We start from the raw sequence: 22,519 nt of genomic DNA on the forward strand, positions 1-22,519 counted from the left end.
TTAGCTAATCACTCACACTTAGGAGGGAATTCAGCGACTAACGATCTGAAGAGTGGTCCTCTTAATCCTGGTATAACTAATATCAAAAACATTTCGATATAAAAAAATGCAATACAAGAGACTTTAATATATTCACATGGAAGCTAAACCCAAAGGGGACACACAGCGTTTAATAAAGTAAAATAATAAAACTCTTCTCAGTTTCTATAAGAGATAATATCCATAAACTTTATCAGGTGGTAAACGGCATCAAAGTTTGAAAGGTATAATTCCAAGGTGTGACGGCGGTGTGATGGCAGAGAAGCAGCTGATAATGATAATCCTGGTTAAGATGATCCACCACAAAAAAGTGCCCCTCACACTAGTGTGAACCCTCTTACGTATGCAGAGAAAGTGCGGCTCAATGTACACTAATCATGGCTCGGTAAAAGATTATACGTGGGATCCCTTCCATTGAGCGCGGCAAGAAGAGGGTAATGAGTGTTGCTACACTGTCTAAAAGAAAAAGCAACCAGCGTATAAGACGGAGAGCCCTCTTGAGGCTAGGTAACTAGTCAAGTTATATACCCAGGAATGGGGTGGAGTAGCGGACACGAGCCGTCTTCTCGTCTTAAATAACGAGAGTGTAGTTTCCAATTTAAACAATGAACGAGTGGTTTCCAACGTAAATAACGAACGCTAGTTTCCAATTTAAACAATGAGCGTGTACTTTCCATCAGAGCGCGACATATATTCTCCATTGCCAGACACATGCTGCCAGATCATGAAATATCTGTACGATAGTTAACTGTACGAAACTGCATGACTGGTCTGATTTATCTAGAACTAATATTTGATTCCTGTCTCTAGATAGTGCAGATATTAACGCATCGTAATACGCAGAAAAACTAATGTCCTAATTAGAGGATGTGCTGGGGCAGTGATGGTAGGAGGTCGAGGAGAGAGTTTGAACGAGACACGAGAGGTCACAGAGGGTTGGTCATGCCACACACTAAACTCCCACTCCTCAAATATAACATGCAATTCAGGGGGTCTGGTGGAGGGGCTAACTGGGGGTCCTCTGTAGACGGTGGATGGGTCATGATGGATGAGGAAAGACAGTAAACTGCCTTCCACAAGATGGTCCTTCAGCTCAAAACACACGATTTCACAGAATTTATTTTGCACTAGTGTCGAGAAATGACAAAGATAAATCAAGAAGAAAGCAAGAAATAGAGAACCCGGGGATGAACAGGCAATACCAGGAAAAGAAGGGCAAATACTTGAAAGAGAACAAAAAAGAATCCAGCAGGATAGCGATAAATCAAGAGTGATGAAGTATGAAAATAAAATAGAAAAAACAAAGATGGCAGAATGGCTAAACAATTGAATAACCAGAGTTCATAGAAATGAAGCTAAGGATCATGTTTTAAGATTGACTTGAGGCGATCTATTCACTGATAACTAATTGTTATCCGAGTCTTTGAACATAACTAATATTATACGTTGGAGGTGTGGATGTACTTTGGAAGTGATGGGGTATTCACCCAGGTCCCTCAATACAAGTATGTCCGAAGATCACATAGTGTGATGGGTGTAACCTTCACTCCAGCCTCGTGGGAAGGCTCCTGGATGAATTTGTCTGCTCACTGCTCTTTACTTAATAAAGGCCAGGCAGATATGCTGTAGGGTGCAACTCCAAGGAGAACGGGATTATTCGTAATATCAAGTCGCTGTTATTCAAGTGTGTGTGTGTGTGTGTGTGTGTATACTCTCCTATTTGTGGTTGCAGGTGTCGAGACAGCTCCTGGCCCCGCCTCTTCACTGAACGCTATTAGGTTCTCTCTCTCCCTGCTCCATGAGCTTTATCATACCTCGTCTTACAACTATGTATGGTTTCTGCCTCTACTAGGTCACTTGCCAGATTATTCCACGTCCTGACAACTCTATGACTAAAGAAATACTTCCTAACATCTCTTTGATTCATCTGAGTCTTCAGCTTCCAATTGTGACCCTTTGTGTGTGTGTGTGTGTGTGTGTGTGTGTGTGTGTGTGTGTGTGTGTGTGTGTGTGTGTGTGTGTGTGTGTGTGTGTGTGTGTGTGTGTGTGTGTGTACTAACCTAATTGTGGTTGCAGGAGGCGAGACTCCGCTCGTCCTGTGGTAGCAGGTTGGTAGACAGCAACCACCCAGGGAGGTACTACCGTCCTGCTAAATGGTTGTGAAACGGAAACCTGTAATTGTTTTACACAATGATAGGAGTGCTGATGTCTTTTTTGTTTCATAAACACACAAGATAAAAGATACACATTACACATACATGTATACACACCCATCTGGGTTTTCTTGCATTGTTCTTAATACTATTCTTGTTCTTATTTATTTTCCTTTCATCTCCATGGGAAAGTGGACCAGAATTCTTCCTCCGTAAGCCATGTGTGTCGTAAGAGATAACTAACATGCAGGGAGCAACAGGCTAGTAACCCCTTCTCTATATATTACTAAATATAAACAGAAGGAAAAACTTCATGAAGGCGTTTCTTCTTATATGGATCATCCTGCCTGTGTGGGAGAAGTTAGGCGTGCTGAAAAAAAAATGTGCGTGTGTGTATATATATATATATATATATATATATATATATATATATATATATATATATATATATATACATACCTATGCACACACGCAAACATGTGGGTGCATGCACACACACAAAATGATGAAATAACGAATAAATGGGAGTGGCATGAAAATCAGAGACATCACCAGATATCATAGCTCTCACAGAAACCAAGCTCAAAGGAATAATAACAGATGCCATCTTTCCAACTGGATATCAGGTCCTAAGGAAAGACAAGGAAATAGAAGGGGGGGGATGGAGGAGTTGAATTGCTGATTAAAAACCAGTGAAATTTTGAGTAGTTGGAGAGAGGAGACAGGAGAAGCAAGGAACTACAAAATAGGAACACTTCAGACTGGAGGTCTCAAGGTGGTGATTGCAGTGACATAACGCACTACAGAATAGCAGGAAGCCAAGCCAAGAATATGAAAGTAACAGAGCAATGGTTGACGCACTGGTTGAAGTGGCCAGAAGGGCCCAAGTGGGCAGGGGGCGACTTCAATTACAAGGAAACTGACTGGGAAAATTTGGAGCCACATGGGGGCCCAGAAACGTGGAGGGCTAAGATGGAGGTGGTACTGGAAAGCTTCATGCATAACATGTTAGGGACACTACCAAAGAGAGAGGAGAGAGACAGAGAGCAGGGGACGAACCAGCAAGACTGGACCTAGTATTCACCTTGAGTAGTTCAGACACTGAGGCCATCACATATTAAAGGTCCCTCGGAGTTAGTGATCACGTGGTTCTGAGCTTCGAATACATAGTAGAGTTACAAGTGGAGAGGGAAGCAGGAAGGGAAGGACGAGTGAAGCCAAACTACAAAAGAGGGGACTACACAGGCATGAGGGATTTCCTACACGAGGTTCAGTGGGAAAGATCTGCCAACAAAGTCAGTAAATGAAATGGATTATGTGACAAAATGCAAGGAAGCAGAGGAGAGGTTCGTACCCAATGGCAACAGGAATAATGGAAAGGCCAGGACGAGCTCTTGGTCCCCCCCCCCAAGGTGTAGAGAGGCCAAAACTATGTACGCTAAAGAATGGGAAAAAGTATAGAAGGCAAAGGACCCAGGAAAATAAGAAGATTAGTCGAAGAGCCAGGAATGAATATGCAGAGATAAGGAGGGAGGCCCAGCCGCAATATGAAAATGACATAGCAGCAAAAGCCAAGCTGATGTATAGTCGCATCAGGAGAGCACCAGTCAAGGACCAGGTACTCAGGTTGAGGAAAGGAGTAGGGAGACCACAAGAAACGACTGGGAAGTGTGAAGAGCTCAACTTAAAATTTAGAGAATTATTTACAGTGGAGACAGGAAGGACACCAGAAGCCAGTGGTGGGGAACATCAAGTGCTGGACAACATACACAACCGAGGAGGAGGTGAAGAGGCCCCATCGCCTTTGAGGTATCCTCAAAAGCGATGGGACCAGACATCTCTCCGTGGGTCCTATCGAAACAGGGCGACTACCTGAGGTGTGGAAGACAGCAAATGTAGTCCCAGTTTTTAAGAAAGGAAATAGACATGCGGCATTAAACTACAGACCAGTGTCACTGACAGGTATAGTATGTAAAGTCATGGAGAAGATTATCAGAAGAGTGGTGGAACACCTAGAAAGGACCTCTATAACAAGGTGACAGCAGTAAGACAAGAGAGAGTGGGTAGATTGCACTTTCTTGGACTGTAAGGCGGCTTTTGACAGTTCCACACAAGAGATTAGTGCAAAAGCTGAAGGATCAGGCAGGTATAACAGGGAAGGTACTGCAATGGATCAGAGAATACCTGACAGGTAGGCAACACGAGTCATGGAACCTGACGAGGCGTCAGAGTGGGCGCCTGTGACGAGCGAGGTTCCAAAGGGGTTAATCCTAGAACCGGTGCTGTTTCTGGTAATACGTGAATGACATGACGGAAGGGATAGACTCAAAAGTGTCCCTGTTTGCAGACAATGTGACGCTAATAAGAATTCAATCGAATGAAGATCAGGCAGGACTACAAAGGGATGTGGACAGTCTGCAAACCTGGTCTAGCAACTGGCTTATAGAGTTCGAGCCTATCAAGTCCAAAGTCATGAAGATTGGGGAAGGGCAAAGAAGACCCCAACCAGTACAGTCTAGGGGCCCAAAGACTGTAAACCTTACTCGAGGAAAAGTATCCGAGGCGCACATCAATCAAATAACTGCTGCAGCAAACAGGCGCCTGGCAAACCTAAGAATAGCATTTCGAACCTCAGTAAGGAAAATCGTTCAACACACTGTACATCAGGCCCATATTGGAGTATGCAGCACTAGTCTATAACCCACACCTGGTCAAGCACGTCAAGAAATTAGAGAAAGTGCAAAGATTTGCAAAAAGATAGTCCCAGAGCTAAGTGGCGTGTTCTACGAGGAGCGGTTAAGGGAAATCGACCTGAAGACAGTGGAGGACAGAAGGGAAAGGGAGGACATGATAACGACATATACAATTCTGAGAGGAATTGACAAGGTGAACAGACAGGATGTTCCAGAGATGGGACACAGCAACAAGGGGGTCACAATTGGAAACTGAAGACTAAGATGAATCACAGGGATCCTAGGAAGTATTTCTTCACAGTTGTCAGCAAGTGAAATTGTCTGGGAAGTGATGTACTGGAGGAAGGATCTATACACAGCTTTAATAATAAGCATGATAAAGCTCATGGAGCAGGAAGAGTGACCTAGTAGCGACCAGTGAAGAGGCGGGGCCAGGAGCTGTGACTCGACCCCTGTAACCATAACTAGGCGAGTACACACACGTACAGACACACGAGCTGTGACTCGACCCCTGCAACCACATATAGGCGAGTACACATTGGCGAAAAAAATTAACCCTCGATAATAAAACCCAATCACTAACAACCACACAAAAAATCAATACGATCACCATAATGAATTCCCAAGAAAATGATCTGCGTAATTTGAGAAGAGGTTGCATGCTGAGAGGCGCTGCAGTACTCGGCACTCCTACTGTTGGCTCCTCCTTGCTGGGCACCCACGCCCTTCCCAGAAAGCATATACTATAACCGATATATTTTACAATGATCATTAAATATTAAGCGAATTTTAAAGTAAAATGTTAACATTTTTACTCTCTCCTCCATGTGAGGAAACAAGTAAGAACAAGACCCCGGTGTGTGTTGACTTATTGTAACTTAGCCTTGAGGAGGAAGCTGAAGACGATCACAGTCATGAAGATCAGACGCCGGTGTCTGGGTTCTGCGATGATGGGGTACCAACACTCACTAGCAGTGTAAGGTACCAACACTCACTAGCAGTACAAGGTACCAACACTCTCTAGCAGTACAAGGTACCAACACTAGCAGTACAAGGTACCAACACTAGCAGTACAAGGTACCAACACTAGCAGTACAAGGTAACAACTCTCTAGCAGTACAAGGTAACAACTCTCTAGAAGTACAAGGTACCAACACTCACTGTCAGTATAAGGTAAACACTACCGGTATAAGGTACCAACTCACTAGCAGTATAAGGTACCAACACTCACTAGCAGTATAAGGTACCAACACTATTACTGAATCATGGATGGAACCGTTTCCAATGAGAATAGGAAAAATAATTATTGAATCACTCATACATCAGCACCACTGGAAGGTAGTTCTGGGTATGGTAATGTAAGAGCGGCTCCATCAAACATGCTCTCACTCGTGCCCTTCAACATTGATATTGATTTACCTCAAGAATCAACAAGACCAATAATATACATACCCAATAGTTTAAATTACATGAATGCCCTTGATACACGTCTTGTTGACCTGCTACTAACAGTATCGAAGGTTGTGAAGGTACTGAGTAAGAACTGCCCTGAAAGTAACTGCTGGCTGCCGTAACAGTCTTCTAACCTAACTGCCTGGTAATTATTGGTATTGTACATATTAAACAAAGAAAAATATTAAAAAGACTAAAATAAAATAACACTCACAGGAGACTTAGTTTTCGGAGATCCTTGAAGGCATCAACGTGGACACACTCGATCTTGTTGGCGTTGAGTAGCCTGACGAGAGAAAATATTCCTCACTTTCAAAATATTGCTATTTTATTAAAATCAAATCAATAAAATTCAGAATTTTTGGTCAGCGTCTTGTTAGAATAAATTAGTCCTAGAGCTTAATGTATTACGTAACAGTAATAGCACTATTTATATTACTAATAAAAAGCTATTTCCTCTTATTTTCTTTTGTATATTGTAAGTTTGGCGTGTGATTCAGTACTCACAAGAGCTGCAGATTGGTGAGTCCCCTCAGTAGTCTGGAAGAGATGCTGGTGATCTGGTTGCCATAAAGCACACTGTCGAGAGGCAGCGACAACCACGATTGTTGATCACAAAGAGGAAACATGAAAGTGTTGGTTCATAACAAAAATTGCTATTTACATAAAACAATAAATAAAGATTACTGTTATCTACATCATGAGTATATTTAATGCCAAACACAGCGCTAAACTATTTAGATTATTTTAAGTAATAACTAAATATATTTTAAAAAAATCAATGTTTTGTAAATAATTATATCTGAAAAAAAGTGTCATAGGTAAAAAGCAGAAGTAACAGACCTTTAGCAAGCATTCGTAACCCGAGACTATTATACTGTCTTATTATATCAGCGCTTAACAAGTGACTTAATACATTACGGCACTAGTAGATAAATTAGACATGTGCAACACTTGGGTATCTTTGCTGAGTAAACGTTTCGCCACACAGTGACTTCATCAGTCCAATACAAAGAAGAATAGTGAAAATCAGGAGTTTGAGGTAATAAGTCCCTCAGCCTGGAGTCGATGTAAAGAGTCCATCAATCTTCACAAGACTGTGGGACTGATTACCTCAAATTCCTTCTGATCTTTACCATTCTCCTTTGTATTGGACTGATGAAGCCACTGTGTGGCGAAACGTTTCCTCAATAAAGATACCAAAGTGTTGCACACGTGTCTAATTTATCAACCTGTCGGATCTCTGAACCATTTACCTACAGCACTAGTAACTGGTAAGATCTACAAAGTCTGTAAACCACTTTAAACAAAAAGTATTAACAATAGGTAGATTTCTGGCAAACTTCAAGTAGAGTTCTGATAACTCTGGAAAACGAGCCAGGAAACAGTTCCGCACAGGATAAAGATAGGCTTGTATCCGAGGCACACAATGATCCCGAACTGCCCTTTCCTTCCTCATTGCTACTGCATCACTGGATACGCAGAGCCAACATTCCCCGTCTCCGACTTTTGCTTTTCACAGCTCCAGCTTTATCCGGAATGCCTTCACTTTGTCAATATAATCATGAACAGTGGCATCTCTTACCTACAAATCTTTGGCGAGGCGAAAGAGTTGGGAAAAATATCCACAACGTGGGCGAGAATGGTAACCTATTCCTTGTCCAGAAATTTTGCCAAGAGTTTTTCTTTCGTAGTTTTTTTTTGTCCACAGGACTAAAGAAATTTTCTTGCAATTCAGAGACCTGACGTGGTAGCGAAAAAGGCCGCAAACTCGTACGTGATACAGAAGCGGTCGCGAATATAGTAGACATCTTACCGGGAGTATACCAGGAGGCTGCTCCGGGTATTAACGCCCCCGCGGGCAGGTCCACGACCAGGCCTACCTGGAGTTTACCTGGAGAGTTCCGGGGGTCAACGCCCCAGCGGCCCGGTCTGTGACCAGGCCTCCTGGTGGATCAGAGCCTGATCAACCAGGCTGTTACTGCTGGCTGCACGCAATCCAACGTATGAGCCACAGCCCGGCTGGTCAGGTATCTACTTTAGGTGCTTGTCCAGTGCCAGCTTGAAGACTGCCAGGGGTCTATTGGTAATCCCCCTTATGTATGCTGGAAGGCAGTTGAACAGTCTCGGGCCCCTGACACTTATTGTATTGTCTCTTAACGTGCTAGTGACACCCATGCTTTTCATTGGGGGATGTTGCATCGTCTGCCAAGTCTTTTGCATTCGTTGCGAGTGATTTTCGTGTGCAAGTTTGGTACTAGTCCCTCTAGGATTTTCCAGGTGTATATAATCATGTATCTCTCCCGCCTGCGTTCCAGGGAATGCAGGTTTAGGAACCTCAAGCGCTCCCAGTAATTGAGGTGTTTTATCTCCGTTATGCGCGCCGTGAAGGTTCTCTGTACATTTTCTAGGTCAGCAATTTCACCTGCCTTGAAAGGTGCTGTTAGTGTGCAGCAATATTCCAGCCTAGATAGAACAAGTGACCTGAAGAGTGTCATCATGGGCTTGGCATCCCTAGTTTTGAAGGTTCGCATTAGGTCATGGAACGAAAGTGCCATTTATTAAGGAAATCTATTTTATTATTTTATTATTATTATCACACTGGCCGATTCCCACCAAGGCAGGGTGGCCCGAAAAAGAAAAACTTTCACCATCATTCACTCCATCACTGTCTTGCCAGAAGGGTGCTTTACACTACAGTTTTTAAACTGCAACATTAACACCCCTCCTTCAGAGTGCAGGCACTGTACTTCCCATCTCCAGGACTCAAGTCCGGCCTGCCGGTTTCCCTGAATCCCTTCATAAATGTTACTTTGCTCACACTCCAACAGCACGTCAAGTATTAAAAACCATTTGTCTCCATTCACTCCTATCAAACACGCTCACGCATGCCTGCTGGAAGTCCAAGCCCCTCGCACACAAAACCTCCTTTACCCCCTCCCTCCAACCCTTCCTAGGCCGACCCCTACCCCGCCTTCCTTCCACTACAGACTGATACACTCTTGAAGTCATTCTGTTTCGCTCCATTCTCTCTACATGTCCGAACCACCTCAACAACCCTTCCTCAGCCCTCTGGATAACAGTTTTGGTAATCCCGCACCTCCTCCTAACTTCCAAACTACGAATTCTCTGCATTATATTCACACCACACATTGCCCTCAGACATGACATCTACACTGCCTCCAGCCTTCTCCTCGCTGCAACATTCATCACCCACGCTTCACACCCATATAAGAGCGTTGCTAAAACTATACTCTCATACATTCCCCTCTTTGCCTCTAAGGACAAAGTTCTTTGTCTCCACAGACTCCTAAGTGCACCACTCACTTTTTCCCTCATCAATTCTATGATTCACCTCATCTTTCATAGACCCATCTGCTGACACGTCCACTCCCAAATATCTGAATACGTTCACCTCCTCCATACTCTCTCCCTCCAATCTGATATTCAATCTTTCATCACCTAATCTTTTTGTTATCCTCATAACCTTACTCTTTCCTGTATTCACCTTTAATTTTCTTCTTTTGCACACCCTACCAAATTCATCCACCAATCTCTGCAGCTTCTCTTCAGAATCTCCCAAAAGCACAGTGTCATCAGCAAAGAGCAGCTGTGACAACTCCCACTTTGTGTGTGATTCTTTATCTTTTAACTCCACGCCTCTTGCCAAGACCCTCGCATTTACTTCTCTTACAACCCCATCTATAAATATATTAAACAACCACGGTGACATCACACATCCTTGTCTAAGGCCTACTTTTACTGGGAAAAAATTTCCCTCTTTCCTACATACTCTAACTTGAGCCTCACTATCCTCGTAAAAACTCTTCACTGCTTTCAGTAACCTACCTCCTACACCATACACTTGCAACATCTGCCACATTGCCCCCCTATCCACCCTGTCATACGCCTTTTCCAAATCCATAAATGCCACAAAGACCTCTTTAGCCTTATCTAAATACTGTTCACTTATATGTTTCACTGTAAACACCTGGTCCACACACCCCCTACCTTTCCTAAAGCCTCCTTGTTCATCTGCTATCCTATTCTCCGTCTTACTCTTAATTCTTTCAATTATAACTCTACCATACACTTTATCAGGTACACTCAACAGACTTATCCCCCTATAATTTTTGCACTCTCTTTTATCCCCTTTGCCTTTATACAAAGGAACTATGCATGCTCTCTGCCAATCACTAGGTACCTTACCCTCTTCCATACATTTATTAAATAATTGCACCAACCACTCCAAAACTATATCCCCACCTGCTTTTAACATTTCTATCTTTATCCCATCAATCCCGGCTGCCTTACCCCCTTTCATTTTACCTACTGCCTCACGAACTTCCCCCACACTCACAACTGGCTCTTCCTCACTCCTACAAGATGTTATTCCTCCTTGCCCTATACACGAAATCACAGCTTCCCTATCTTCATCAACATTTAACAATTCCTCAAAATATTCCCTCCATCTTCCCAATACCTCTAACTCTCCATTTAATAACTCTCCTCTCCTATTTTTAACTGACAAATCCATTTGTTCTCTAGGCTTTCTTAACTTGTTAATCTCACTCCAAAACTTTTTCTTATTTTCAACAAAATTTGTTGATAACATCTCACCCACTCTCTCATTTGCTCTCTTTTTACATTGCTTCACCACTCTCTTAACCTCTCTCTTTTTCTCCATATACTCTTCCCTCCTTGCATCACTTCTACTTTGTAAAAACTTCTCATATGCTAACTTTTTCTCCCTTACTACTCTCTTTACATCATTCCACCAATCGCTCCTCTTCCCTCCTGCACCCACTTTCCTGTAACCACAAACTTCTGCTGAACACTCTAACACTACATTTTTAAACCTACCCCATACCTCTTCGACCCCATTGCCTATGCTCTCATTAGCCCATCTATCCTCCAATAGCTGTTTATATCTTACCCTAACTGCCTCCTCTTTTAGTTTATAAACCTTCACCTCTCTCTTCCCTGATGCTTCTATTCTCCTTGTATCCCATCTACCTTTTACTCTCAGTGTAGCTACAACTAGAAAGTGATCTGATATATCTGTGGCCCCTCTATAAACATGTACATCCTGAAGTCTACTCAACAGTCTTTTATCTACCAATACATAATCCAACAAACTACTGTCATTTCGCCCTACATCATATCGTGTATACTTATTTATCCTCTTTTTCTTAAAATATGTATTACCTATAACTAAACCCCTTTCTATACAAAGTTCAATCAAAGGGCTCCCATTATCATTTACACCTGGCACCCCAAACTTACATACCACACCCTCTCTAAAAGTTTCTCCTACTTTAGCATTCAGGTCCCCTACCACAATTACTCTCTCACTTGGTTCAAAGGCTCCTATACATTCACTTAACATCTCCCAAAATCTCTCTCTCTCCTCTGCATTCCTCTCTTCTCCAGGTGCATACACGCTTATTATGACCCACTTCTCGCATCCAACCTTTACTTTAATCCACATAATTCTTGAATTTACACATTCATATTCTCTTTTCTCCTTCCATAACTGATCATTTAACATTACTGCTACCCCTTCCTTTGCTCTAACTCTCTCAGATACTCCAGATTTAATCCCATTTATTTCCCCCCACTGAAACTCTCCTACCCCCTTCAGCTTTGTTTCGCTTAGAGCCAGGACATCCAACTTCTTTTCATTCATAACATCAGCAATCATCTGTTTCTTGTCATCCGCACTACATCCACGCACATTTAAGCATCCCAGTTTTATAAAGTTTTTCTTCTTCTCTTTTTTAGTAAATGTATACAGGAGAAGGGGTTACTAGCCCATTGCTCCCGGCATTTTAGTCGCCTCATACGACACGCATGGCTTACGGAGGAAAGATTCTTTTCCACTTCCCCATGGACAATAGAAGAAATAAAAAAGAACAAGAGCTATTTAGAAAAAGGAGAAAAACCTAGATGTATGTATATATATATATGCATGTGCGTGTCTGTGAAGTGTGACCAAAGTGTAAGTAGGAGTAGCAAGATATCCCTGTTATCTAGCGTGTTTATGAGACAGAAAAAGAAACCAGCAATCCTACCATCATGCAAAACAGTTACAGGTTTTTGTTTCACAGTCATCTGGCAGGACGGTAGTACTTCCCTGGGTGGTTGCTGTCTACCAACCTACTACCTATTTTATGTAGTTAATTATTTTGATTACGCCTAAAAGCCCATTTTTCAAATCTGAGAAGTGATGTCTCTGAAGATGGATCTGTGGCTACAACACTCCCCTGAATCCTGCCGAGAATGGCACAATCTCCGTCATTTATACGCGCGTGCTTGACTAAGTAGGGGCCACGAAGTATAAGAATTTAAACAACCTCTTGAAGGAAAATTTCACATCTTGTTACATCAAGGACGACACCAGAACTTCCGTACAGTCATCACAAAACTTTGAACTTATTACATTGAAAAATTATAATTACACGAGATCAGTAAGATAGACAGTGATGATCAAGACGTATGTGCAACAACTTGGGTATGTGCAAGAAAGGTATAAAATACCGACAATATGAAAGTTAAGACATGTGCAACATCTGGATATCTTTATTGTAGACGTTTCGCCATCCAGTGGCTTTATCAATACAGATTCTAGGACATAATAGGAAGACAGTAGAACTATATACAAAAGATGAGGTAATCAGTCCCTCGGCCTTGGAGTTAGTGTTCACAGCATCGTGGTGGAGGAGAATCTGATTCTCCTCCACCACGATGCTGTGAACACTAACTCCAAGGCCGAGGGACTGATTACCTCATCTTTTGTATATAGTTCTACTGTCTTCCTATTATGTCCTAGAATCTGTATTGATAAAGCCACTGGATGGCGAAACGTCTACAATAAAGATATCCAGATGTTGCACATGTGTCTTAACTTTCAACTTGGGTATCTTTATTGTGGAAACGTTCCGCCACACAGTGGCTTTATCAGTCCTATACAATGAAGAATAGTGAAGATCAGAAGGAGTTTGAGGCAATCAGTCCATCAATCCTGATAAGATTGATACACTGATTCCCTCAAACTCCTCCTGATCTTCACCATTCTCTTTGTATTGGACTGATAAAGCGACTGGTTGGCGAAACGTTTCCACAATAAAGATACCCAAGTGTTACACGTGTGTTCTCTGAGCCATGTATCTACAAGATAAAAATTATATACAATTATATACCTCTCCAGTAACAGAATAATTAATCAACTATGATAAACGAGTTCCAGACGTCTAACTGAAAGATGATTATTCTTGTTCAATAAAAGAATATTTGAACAGCCTACAACTGTGTTATTAAGTAAACAATTTAGAAAAAAAGTTGAACTACGTGTATCCAAGGGCAAAAAACTTATAGCACATTACTTTTTAATAAGCAGTAAACTCGACCTGCACTGATGTTTGACGTGGGGGCACAGGAGTGACAGGAGTGACACAGCAGTGACACAGCAGTGACACGGGGGTGACACGGGAAACAGATTTATACAGCTTTCATTTTTTGTATAAAGACACACACAAAAACTAAAAATGAAAGACATTACAAGCACAAGGTAAACACTGATTACTGTAGCAGAGGTCATACTACTGCTAAGAAACAAGTGACTGTAGTACTCACAGGGAGTTAAGACTGTCGAGACCGTGGAAAGCGTCCTCGGCCACCTCTGTGATCTCGTTGTTGCTCAAGTCACTGCTCAGGAATAAAAGTACACCATTATAGTCATTATGATGATAAACGTTCAATATTACAATAACATTTAATATCAAAATAACTTCATTGCTTAAAAAACAAACCACTAGAAAGTTGAAAATATTAAATGAAGTAAATACTGAAGAAGAGAGTGTAGGTATGCCTCACTAATTAACATTTGTAACTGATCACATTCACATACCAACACACCTTTACAGCCACCACCTAACTCGCCTCTTAGCCAAAATTCCGCAGAATTCAGCCATTATTCTTGTCTATTTGAACAGTTAAAGTTTGGAACAATGTGCAAGTGGTATTTCAGTTTAGATTTAGATAAATTTAGGAAAAATATCTTTAAATAAAATCTAGACATTTGTTGAAAACATAAGGAACACTGCAGCAGGCCTACTGGGCAAGTCCAAGGATGGACTGTGATACTTACATGCGCTTCAGCAGGCGATAGGGAGTGAAGATCTTTGAAGGGACGTGACGGATCTCGTTGTGTTCCAGACGCCTGTGAAAGATGACGGTAGTGATAGTAGCAGGGAAAATTATGGGGGGGTAACGGTAGGGAGTCTAATGCATGGACGGTGACATACTGTAGTAGAGATTAGATGTAATGCTCAATAACCCACAGAGACAAACTCAGGAAACTAATTGATCTGTATATTTGGACCTCCCTTCTGGGATCCTGTTCAGCTGAATAGGATCCCAGAAGGAAGTTAAAATATACAGACAAATTAATCTCCAGAGTTTCTTTCTCTATGTGGGCTAATATTGAGCACTGACAAGCGTTCCAGACCAACGTGTTAGCTATTGGAAGAGCTGGCTACAATAAGATTCGTCCAACTAGGTGTATTTATAAACCATAGGAAGGTTAGCATGGACCCCACCGTGACCACAAATGCAAGTTTTTATAGATGAATCTTCGTGGTATGGTTTGTTTGAAATCGTGTCATCACGATTTCGTGAGTCATGATGGCGGCTTTAAGGGGACTTGAGTTAGAGTTCCTCACGACCATACTGGCAGAGATTCATCTGTAAAAACTTGCATTTGTCAAAGTGGTGCATATGCTAACCTTTCTATGGTGTATAAATATACCTAGTAGGATGAATCTTATTGTAGCCAGCTGGCCTAGTGGCTAACGCGTCGGTCTGGAGTTTTGAGACTTAATAACCGCGAGTTCAAACCCCACCCGTGCTATGGTTCGTCTTCCACACTTTGTCTATCTCTTCATTTCTGTGTTTGTGTGGCCGGTATACATGCGTGAATGCGTCCGTAATGTATGTATATGCGTATCAATTAGTTTCTGCATTCGTGCAGCCAGAATCTGTTATGTACACCTTCATGTTGGAGACTGAGACACTTATGCAGCATATGGGAATCTTTATTCAGGAAACGTTTCACCACACAGTGGCTTCATCAGTCCAATACAAAGAGGAAGGCGTAAGGAGAGGAGGAGTATGAGGTAATCAGTCCCTCAGCCTGGAGTCGATGTGTTCAGTCCATCAATCTTGTAGAATGTACAGCATAGGGCCGTAGACGTGGCTTATATACTGTAGTGAGGTGAGGTGAAGCAGGCGGAGGCGGGGTCATAGTGGTACCATCCACTAGTCGAAGTAGGTCTTCGTCCAAAGGTTGAACAAGTGTTGAAGAATTCTTTGTATTGGACTGATGAAGCCACTGTGTGGCGAAACGTTTCCTGAATAAAGATTCCCATATGCTGCATAAGTGTCTCAATCTTCAACTTGTCGGTTTTTCAAACCATTCATCACAACTGTCAGACACTGCAGCATCATGGGATCTTGTTACAAAGAATTCTTCAACACTTGTTCAACCTTTGGACGAAGACCTACTTCGACTAGTGGATGGTACCACTATGACCCCGCCTCCGCCTGCTTCACCTCACCTCACTACAGTATATAAGCCACGTCTACGGCCCTATGCTGTACATTCTACAAGATTGATGGACTGAACACATCGACTCCAGGTTGAGGGACTGATTACCTCATACTCCTCCTCTCCTTACGCCTTCCTCTTTGTATTGGACTGATGAAGCCACTGTGTGGCGAAACGTTTCCTGAATAAAGATTCCCATATGCTGCATAAGTGTCTCAATCTCCAACTTGTCGGTTTTTCAAACCATTCATCACACCTTCATGTACATATTTAAGTGCATATTTATGTCTACGTCTGCGATGCCCGTATCTCTCAGAGTTCTGTAAAACAAATGAGGCTTGAACATTCTTCTGTGGAGTGAAACTACGGAAACTACGGAACTTCCTGACCAGAGACGCCAAGCGTATAATTTACAGGGAAAAAGGAGTGTACAATTCACAGAAAAAAAAGGAGCATACAAACTTTGTAACATTTCCTCTGCCTCCTGGCAACCAAGAAGGTAGGTGAACACACGAACAAAAACTTACAAATACCACCTCCCCCGCTATTCATTTCTCAGAGGATGAGAAAATTCTTGCCTGGGAGGCTGGATGCGTGCGAGACGGGGGTAAAAGTTCCCTTATCACGCCACCAAAAAAAAAAGTTAATGTGAGGCCATTTGTTGGGCAGCCCGGTATCTGAAGCCCCGACTATTTTACACCCCGAGGAGGAGCACAACAAGCGCCCCGCCGCGCCCCGCCCCGCCCCGCCCCACCCCACCCAACCCTACCTCACAATATACTCATTCATTCATCTTTCTTCTTCGTTCGTAGAGTTGTCGGTCCGTCGGTCGTTGGTTAGTTGGTTGGATCTCTCTCTCTCTCTCTCTCTCTCTCTCTCTAAATGGCAGTAATTTTTCATCCCGTGTAAATGTCAGAAACAGTATTTAATTACGCTAATTTCTCCATAATTCTGCAGCCTTTTAACTTAACTGAATAATTAATAATTCTCAAATCGTATAATCTTTCAGAATAAAAAAAAAGTTGGGACACATGAAAGGCGTTTGAACTTTACGAGACTAAAGAGAAGTTCCATCACCACCAACCTATTATTTTCACCTTCAATTATATGTGGCGGAAACTAAATTTTATCCTCAGTGAAAACTTATCCAACACAGGGGGAGAAACAGTTAATATCTTTCTGGACAGTCAGTATCTTCATGGACAGTTAATATCCTTGTCTGTACCGGAGTAATATTGCAAGGAAGAATTATTTTCTTCCTACAATACCACAAAACTGCAATACCACAATGCCCCAAAAACTACAATAGCCTCAGGTACCGTTGCTGTTTGGCAGGGATTGGGGGGTGGGGGAGATCTTTGACGTTTATTATGCTTACGTGAATCATTATTATATTCAAGGGAGGAACGCTAAGAGAACACAATAAAAGTCAGGGGCCCAAGACTGTTCAACTGCTTTCCATCATACAGTAGGAATATTACCAACAGACCCCCTGGCTATCTTCAAGAAGGCGCTGGACAGACACCTAAAGTCAGTACCTGACCAGCCAGGCTGTGGTTCGTACGTTGGTTGTTTGCGTGCGGCCAGCAGTATCAGCTTCGTTGATCAGGCCCTGATCCACCGCGAGGCCTGGTCACAGACCTGGCCGCGGAGGCACTGACTCCTCTAAACCCCCTCCAGGTATACTCCAAGTAAGGTTCATAGTGCTTGGGGTTATAGGATGCATTCAGATTCGATACAAGGAAGGGGAGAGCAGGTCCAGTTGTTTGCATCAAGAGCACCTCACCAGCATCAAGGAACCTCCTTTAAGAGGATATTTATGTGAAAGCCCTAAATCCGTAGGGGTTTAGAGGTTTCACATAAATATCCCCTCAAAGAAGGTTCTAGAGCTTTAGTCAGTGTCAGGCAGAAAAAACTATGTTCACATAGTATGGACTTAACTGGAAGAGCTAAACCCCTAAGATTATACAGCGCCTGTGGGGGGGATGTGGAAGGTATCCAGGTTTAATTCAGGAAACTGGAGCACAGATCCAATTCCCTAGATCAAGAGCCCTTCACCAGCATCAAGGAACCTCCCTTGAGGGGACCAGCTTCTACAGATCTATGACAGCATCACAGTATGGTCTGAGGACAGTAGCAGGTCCAACTGGTCCATCTCAAAGTCAGCCTACCCAACATTCTCCACCTGGCTCTCCACACTATATATACTCATGTACTCTTTATCCAGGTAGATCTGTTTGCGACTTGATAAAGTCCACTGTGTAGGCGAAACGTAGTCAATAAATGATCACATTATACTGCATTTGCGTTTAATTTTTACAGCAAGTTCAGGACCCCGTTTAGTCTTTCTCCAGAAAACGTCACACTTAAATTCTCCTCTTTGAAACCAGAGTTAAATACTATTTCTATAATATGAGATTTATGCAGAACTGAAGTATCTTGAGGATTCACTGCTATTGAATACTTCAGTATGCTACACGAGTTGTTTGAAAATCGCCTGTTTGGCGAGTTGACTAACATGTTTATGACAGGAAGTATTCGTGCAAAATTCATGAGAAGTATACATTTTTTGACGATATCCAGGTTAAGAATCAACAACAATCTCCTGTCAATGACGTGATTGAGAGCGTTGTCGCACTTTTACATGTTGCACATCAATGGTAGCCGCTTCAAGCAAATAAACTGCAACTTACTAGATACTCTGCCATGAACTTTCACATTGTTTATCCTGAAGGTCAGATAGGACTAACATAACAGCCCCAGCAGAGGAGAGGAGATTGAGGGTGGTCAGTCAATCAGTCAGTGACTTAGTAATTTACAGTAGTCATCATCACTTTAAGAGTGATTATAAAATGGTTTCTGTTACCCTACGTGCATCTGAAGTTTTCTTACCAAGCTGGGTTGCAGGAATTGCTGGCGATGTTAATTTGACAGCAAAACAAGCATTATCTTGACAGTACCATCTTGTGTCTGAGAGCAAGGAGTTAAAGGAATGACAGAATATATATTCTTGGTGGACGTTTCGTCCACCAGGAACTTCAATTCACAAAGAACAAGACAAGGGAATTTATAAGGTATAGAGAGGTCTTGAGGTGAAACAGAGAGATCGGGAAGTTACATGTGAGTAACCAGCCCAGTGAGATTAAGTACCTTAGATATACCTCTGAGTTTCGAGAGAGTACTCTAGGAGCCCGGCCATGGGCCAGGCTCGTCTGGTGCTTTATTTCTACAAGTACATGTAAAAGGTATATAGGCCTAGCTGAAATCAATAACATATCATATAGAAAGCCCCTTGTTATGCAGAGCATTTTGGGCAAATCAGGTCAATTTTGTCCCCACAATGCGACCCACACCAGTCGACTAACACCCAGGTACCTATTTTACTGATAGGTGACCAGACAGAGCAGGTGTCTTAAGGAAACAGGCATTGTTTCCACTCATACCGGGAATCGACCCCCGGACCTCAGTGTGTGAGCTAAGTGCGCTACCAATGCTGTGGAAGTAGCACATCATCTGTAATATGTGATAAATGGTTTTGAAAACCGACTAGTTGAAGATTGAGACACTTATGCAACATATAGGAATCTTTATTAAGGAAACGTTTCGCCACACAGTGACTTCATCAGTCCAATACAAAGCAAAAAGGGGTAAGGAGAGGAAGAGTTTGAGGTAATCAGTCCGTCAGCCTGGAATCGATGTGTTCAGTCCATCACTCTTGTAGAATGTACTGCATATGGTCGGAGAAGTGGCTTATATACTGTAGTCAGGCGAGTCTAAGCAGGAGGCGGCAGGATCATAGTGGAACCATCCACTAGTGTAAGTAGGTCTTCGTCTAAAGGTTGGGGAAGTACTGAATTCCTTGTATCAACATCCCATGATGTTGCACATCTGTCAGACACTTCATCATGGGATCTTGATACAAAAAATTCAGTACTTGTCCAATCTTTGGACGAAGACCTACTTACACTAGTGGATGGTTCGACTGTGATCCCCTCGCCTCCTGCTTAGACTCACCTGACTACAGTATATAAGCCACTTCTCCGACCATATGCTGTACTTTCTACAAAAGTGATGGACTGAACACATCGATTCCAGGCTGACGGACTGATTACCTCAAACTCTTCCTCTCCTTACCCCTTTCTGCTTCGTATTGGACTGATGAAGCCACTGTGTGGCGAAACGTTTCCTTAATAAAGATTCCCATATGTTGCATAAGTGTCTCAATCTTCAGCTGTAACAGTAGCACCTCAGCTATGTTAGTAGCAGAACCTCAACTGTAATAGTAGCACCTCAGCGATGTTAGTAGCACCACCAAGACAGGTGTCATGTACTCACAGTTCGATAGTGTCGTCTGGGATGTGTGTAGGAACATCCGTCTGGCCTGTGTCGCGGCAGTCGACGATACCAGCGCCGCAACGGCAAGCCCGAGGACACAGCGGAGCCAGCGAGCACCCGCGGTCCACACTGTCAACTAAACCTGAAAAAATGAAAACCCCCCAAAAATGAGCAAAGTGAGACGGTCATGACATCTATATTGACACAGTAACAACCTGTTCCTTGTGCTTCCTCTAAGCAGTAGTTCCTGGAGCAGTACGGTGAGCGCTGACAGTTAACTAACAAATTGTTATAAATAAAACTTCAAATACACTCAGTAGCCTCGTCACCATAAAAAAATAGAAACATTTTAAATTTTATATTATGATGTTTACAGACTTTACAAAGCCAATACTGGTCCAAGCTTTTCCCTGATTATATTGTACAACCAAGTTCAAAGTACAAATATAAAGATTAATAAATATTCATAAAATATTGAGGATTTTTTTTCATAATAAACAAGATATTCGCCCACCCTTGTGTGTATATATAACTACTGGTCATGTAGTATATTTCATTGTAATTGTGTAGATTTATGCTTTTTATTAAATTAAACAAAGTTAAAATCCTAATCTGCATGACGTTAAATTAACATGTACACCACCATGTACGTACTATGTACACCACCATGTACGTACTATGTACACCACCATGTATGTGCTATGTACACCATGTACGTACTATGTACACCACCATGTACGTACTATGTACACCACCATGTATGTGCTATGTACACCATGTACGTACTATGTACACCATGTATGTATTATGTACACCATGTATGTATTATGTACACCATGTATGTATTATGTACACCATGTATTATGTACACCATGTATTATGTACACCATGTACGTATTATGTACACCCCCATGTACGTATTATGTACACCTTCCCCTGAACGCAATACTTTTATATATATCTTTAGTGTCATGTAATATTATTAATGAACATTAATCATATCATTTTCATCTTCAGTTTTCCCTGAACAACCTCACCCGAGGCTTGACCTCACGCCTCCACCTAGAACCTGTACCTCTGACTCTCTGGTTTCACCTTTGCCCCAGGTTTCACCTTTGCCCCAGGTTTTACCTTTGATCCTGTGGCTTCGTGAAAAAAAAAGGACTTTGGACATAATAGGGTGGCATTAATGATACACTTCCCGAGATTTAAATCGGTGTAGCAAGGATTGGAAGTCTAGAAATGAGCACGTGTATTCCAAATATTTAAGTTAGAGGAAAGATGATAGGTAGCGATGCATTTTCTTCTCCACTGCCTTATCAGTGGAGAAGACAAGCTGGGTAGTGGTGGAGCCCCTGAACAGAAGCAGTTTTGTAAACAAAACCAGCACGGATTTGAAAATGGTAAATCATTTCTCATTAACCTGCTATAATTTAGTGACAATGACAATAATAAAACTTAGAAATATGAGAGTTCACATTCTTGGAATGAAAAAAAACTTTTGACACGATACCTCACTAATGATTAGGTCAAAATAAAATTAAAAGAAACAGGCAAGAATAAGAGAAAATGCACTGCAATTTATCATAGAATATCTAAAGAAAATTAAATAAAAGTGATGGTCTGGGAGAAGGTATGAGGATGGACACGTAACAAGAATGGGAACTGGTACTGTCTCTAGTATATATCAATGTTACAAATAGCGTCTTCTAAAACAAACGTCTCCAGAGAAAGTTAAAGGGTCAACTAATTGGCGCCCCCCCCTCAAGCCGCTAATCAGTTTCTGGTTCCGTAACAAGAGGTTAGTTTATATTCTGTTTTAGTTATCCAGGCCACTCGATAGCACTTCAGTATTAATAAGGATCCCAAATGAATGAACATAAAACAATAAAATAAAATTTAAGATCTTTACTAGTAAAGTTGTCTAGAGTAATATACAAAATTAAAATATTTAACATAAATAAGGAGTCAAACTCCTACACCTCTGAGATTATATATATACATATATATATATATATATATATACACACATATATATATATATATATATATATATATATATATATATATATATATACACATACATATATATACACACACACATATATATATATATTTTTTTTTTTTAACAAGTCGGTCGTCTCCCACCGAGGCAGGGTGACCCAAAAAAGAAAGAAAATCCCCAAAAAGAAAATACTTTCATCATCATTCAACACTTTCACCACACTCACACATTATCA

General features: G+C 41.8%; 1 protein-coding gene across 1 annotated transcript in view; it reads right to left on the minus strand.

Annotated features, from left to right (window-relative positions):
• LOC128696874 (protein slit) overlaps positions 1–22,519 on the minus strand; it is a gene marked incomplete in the record, with an annotated part of 659,908 nt that overhangs the window by 269,910 nt on the left and 367,479 nt on the right. The window contains 5 exon segments of the mRNA XM_070096038.1: positions 6,552–6,623; positions 6,845–6,916; positions 13,973–14,044; positions 14,487–14,558; positions 20,280–20,421. Coding sequence (XP_069952139.1) covers positions 6,552–6,623; positions 6,845–6,916; positions 13,973–14,044; positions 14,487–14,558; positions 20,280–20,421 — 430 coding nt within the window.

Source organism: Cherax quadricarinatus, chromosome 52, assembly GCF_038502225.1.
Source record: "Cherax quadricarinatus isolate ZL_2023a chromosome 52, ASM3850222v1, whole genome shotgun sequence".
Lineage (NCBI taxonomy): Eukaryota > Metazoa > Arthropoda > Malacostraca > Decapoda > Parastacidae > Cherax > Cherax quadricarinatus.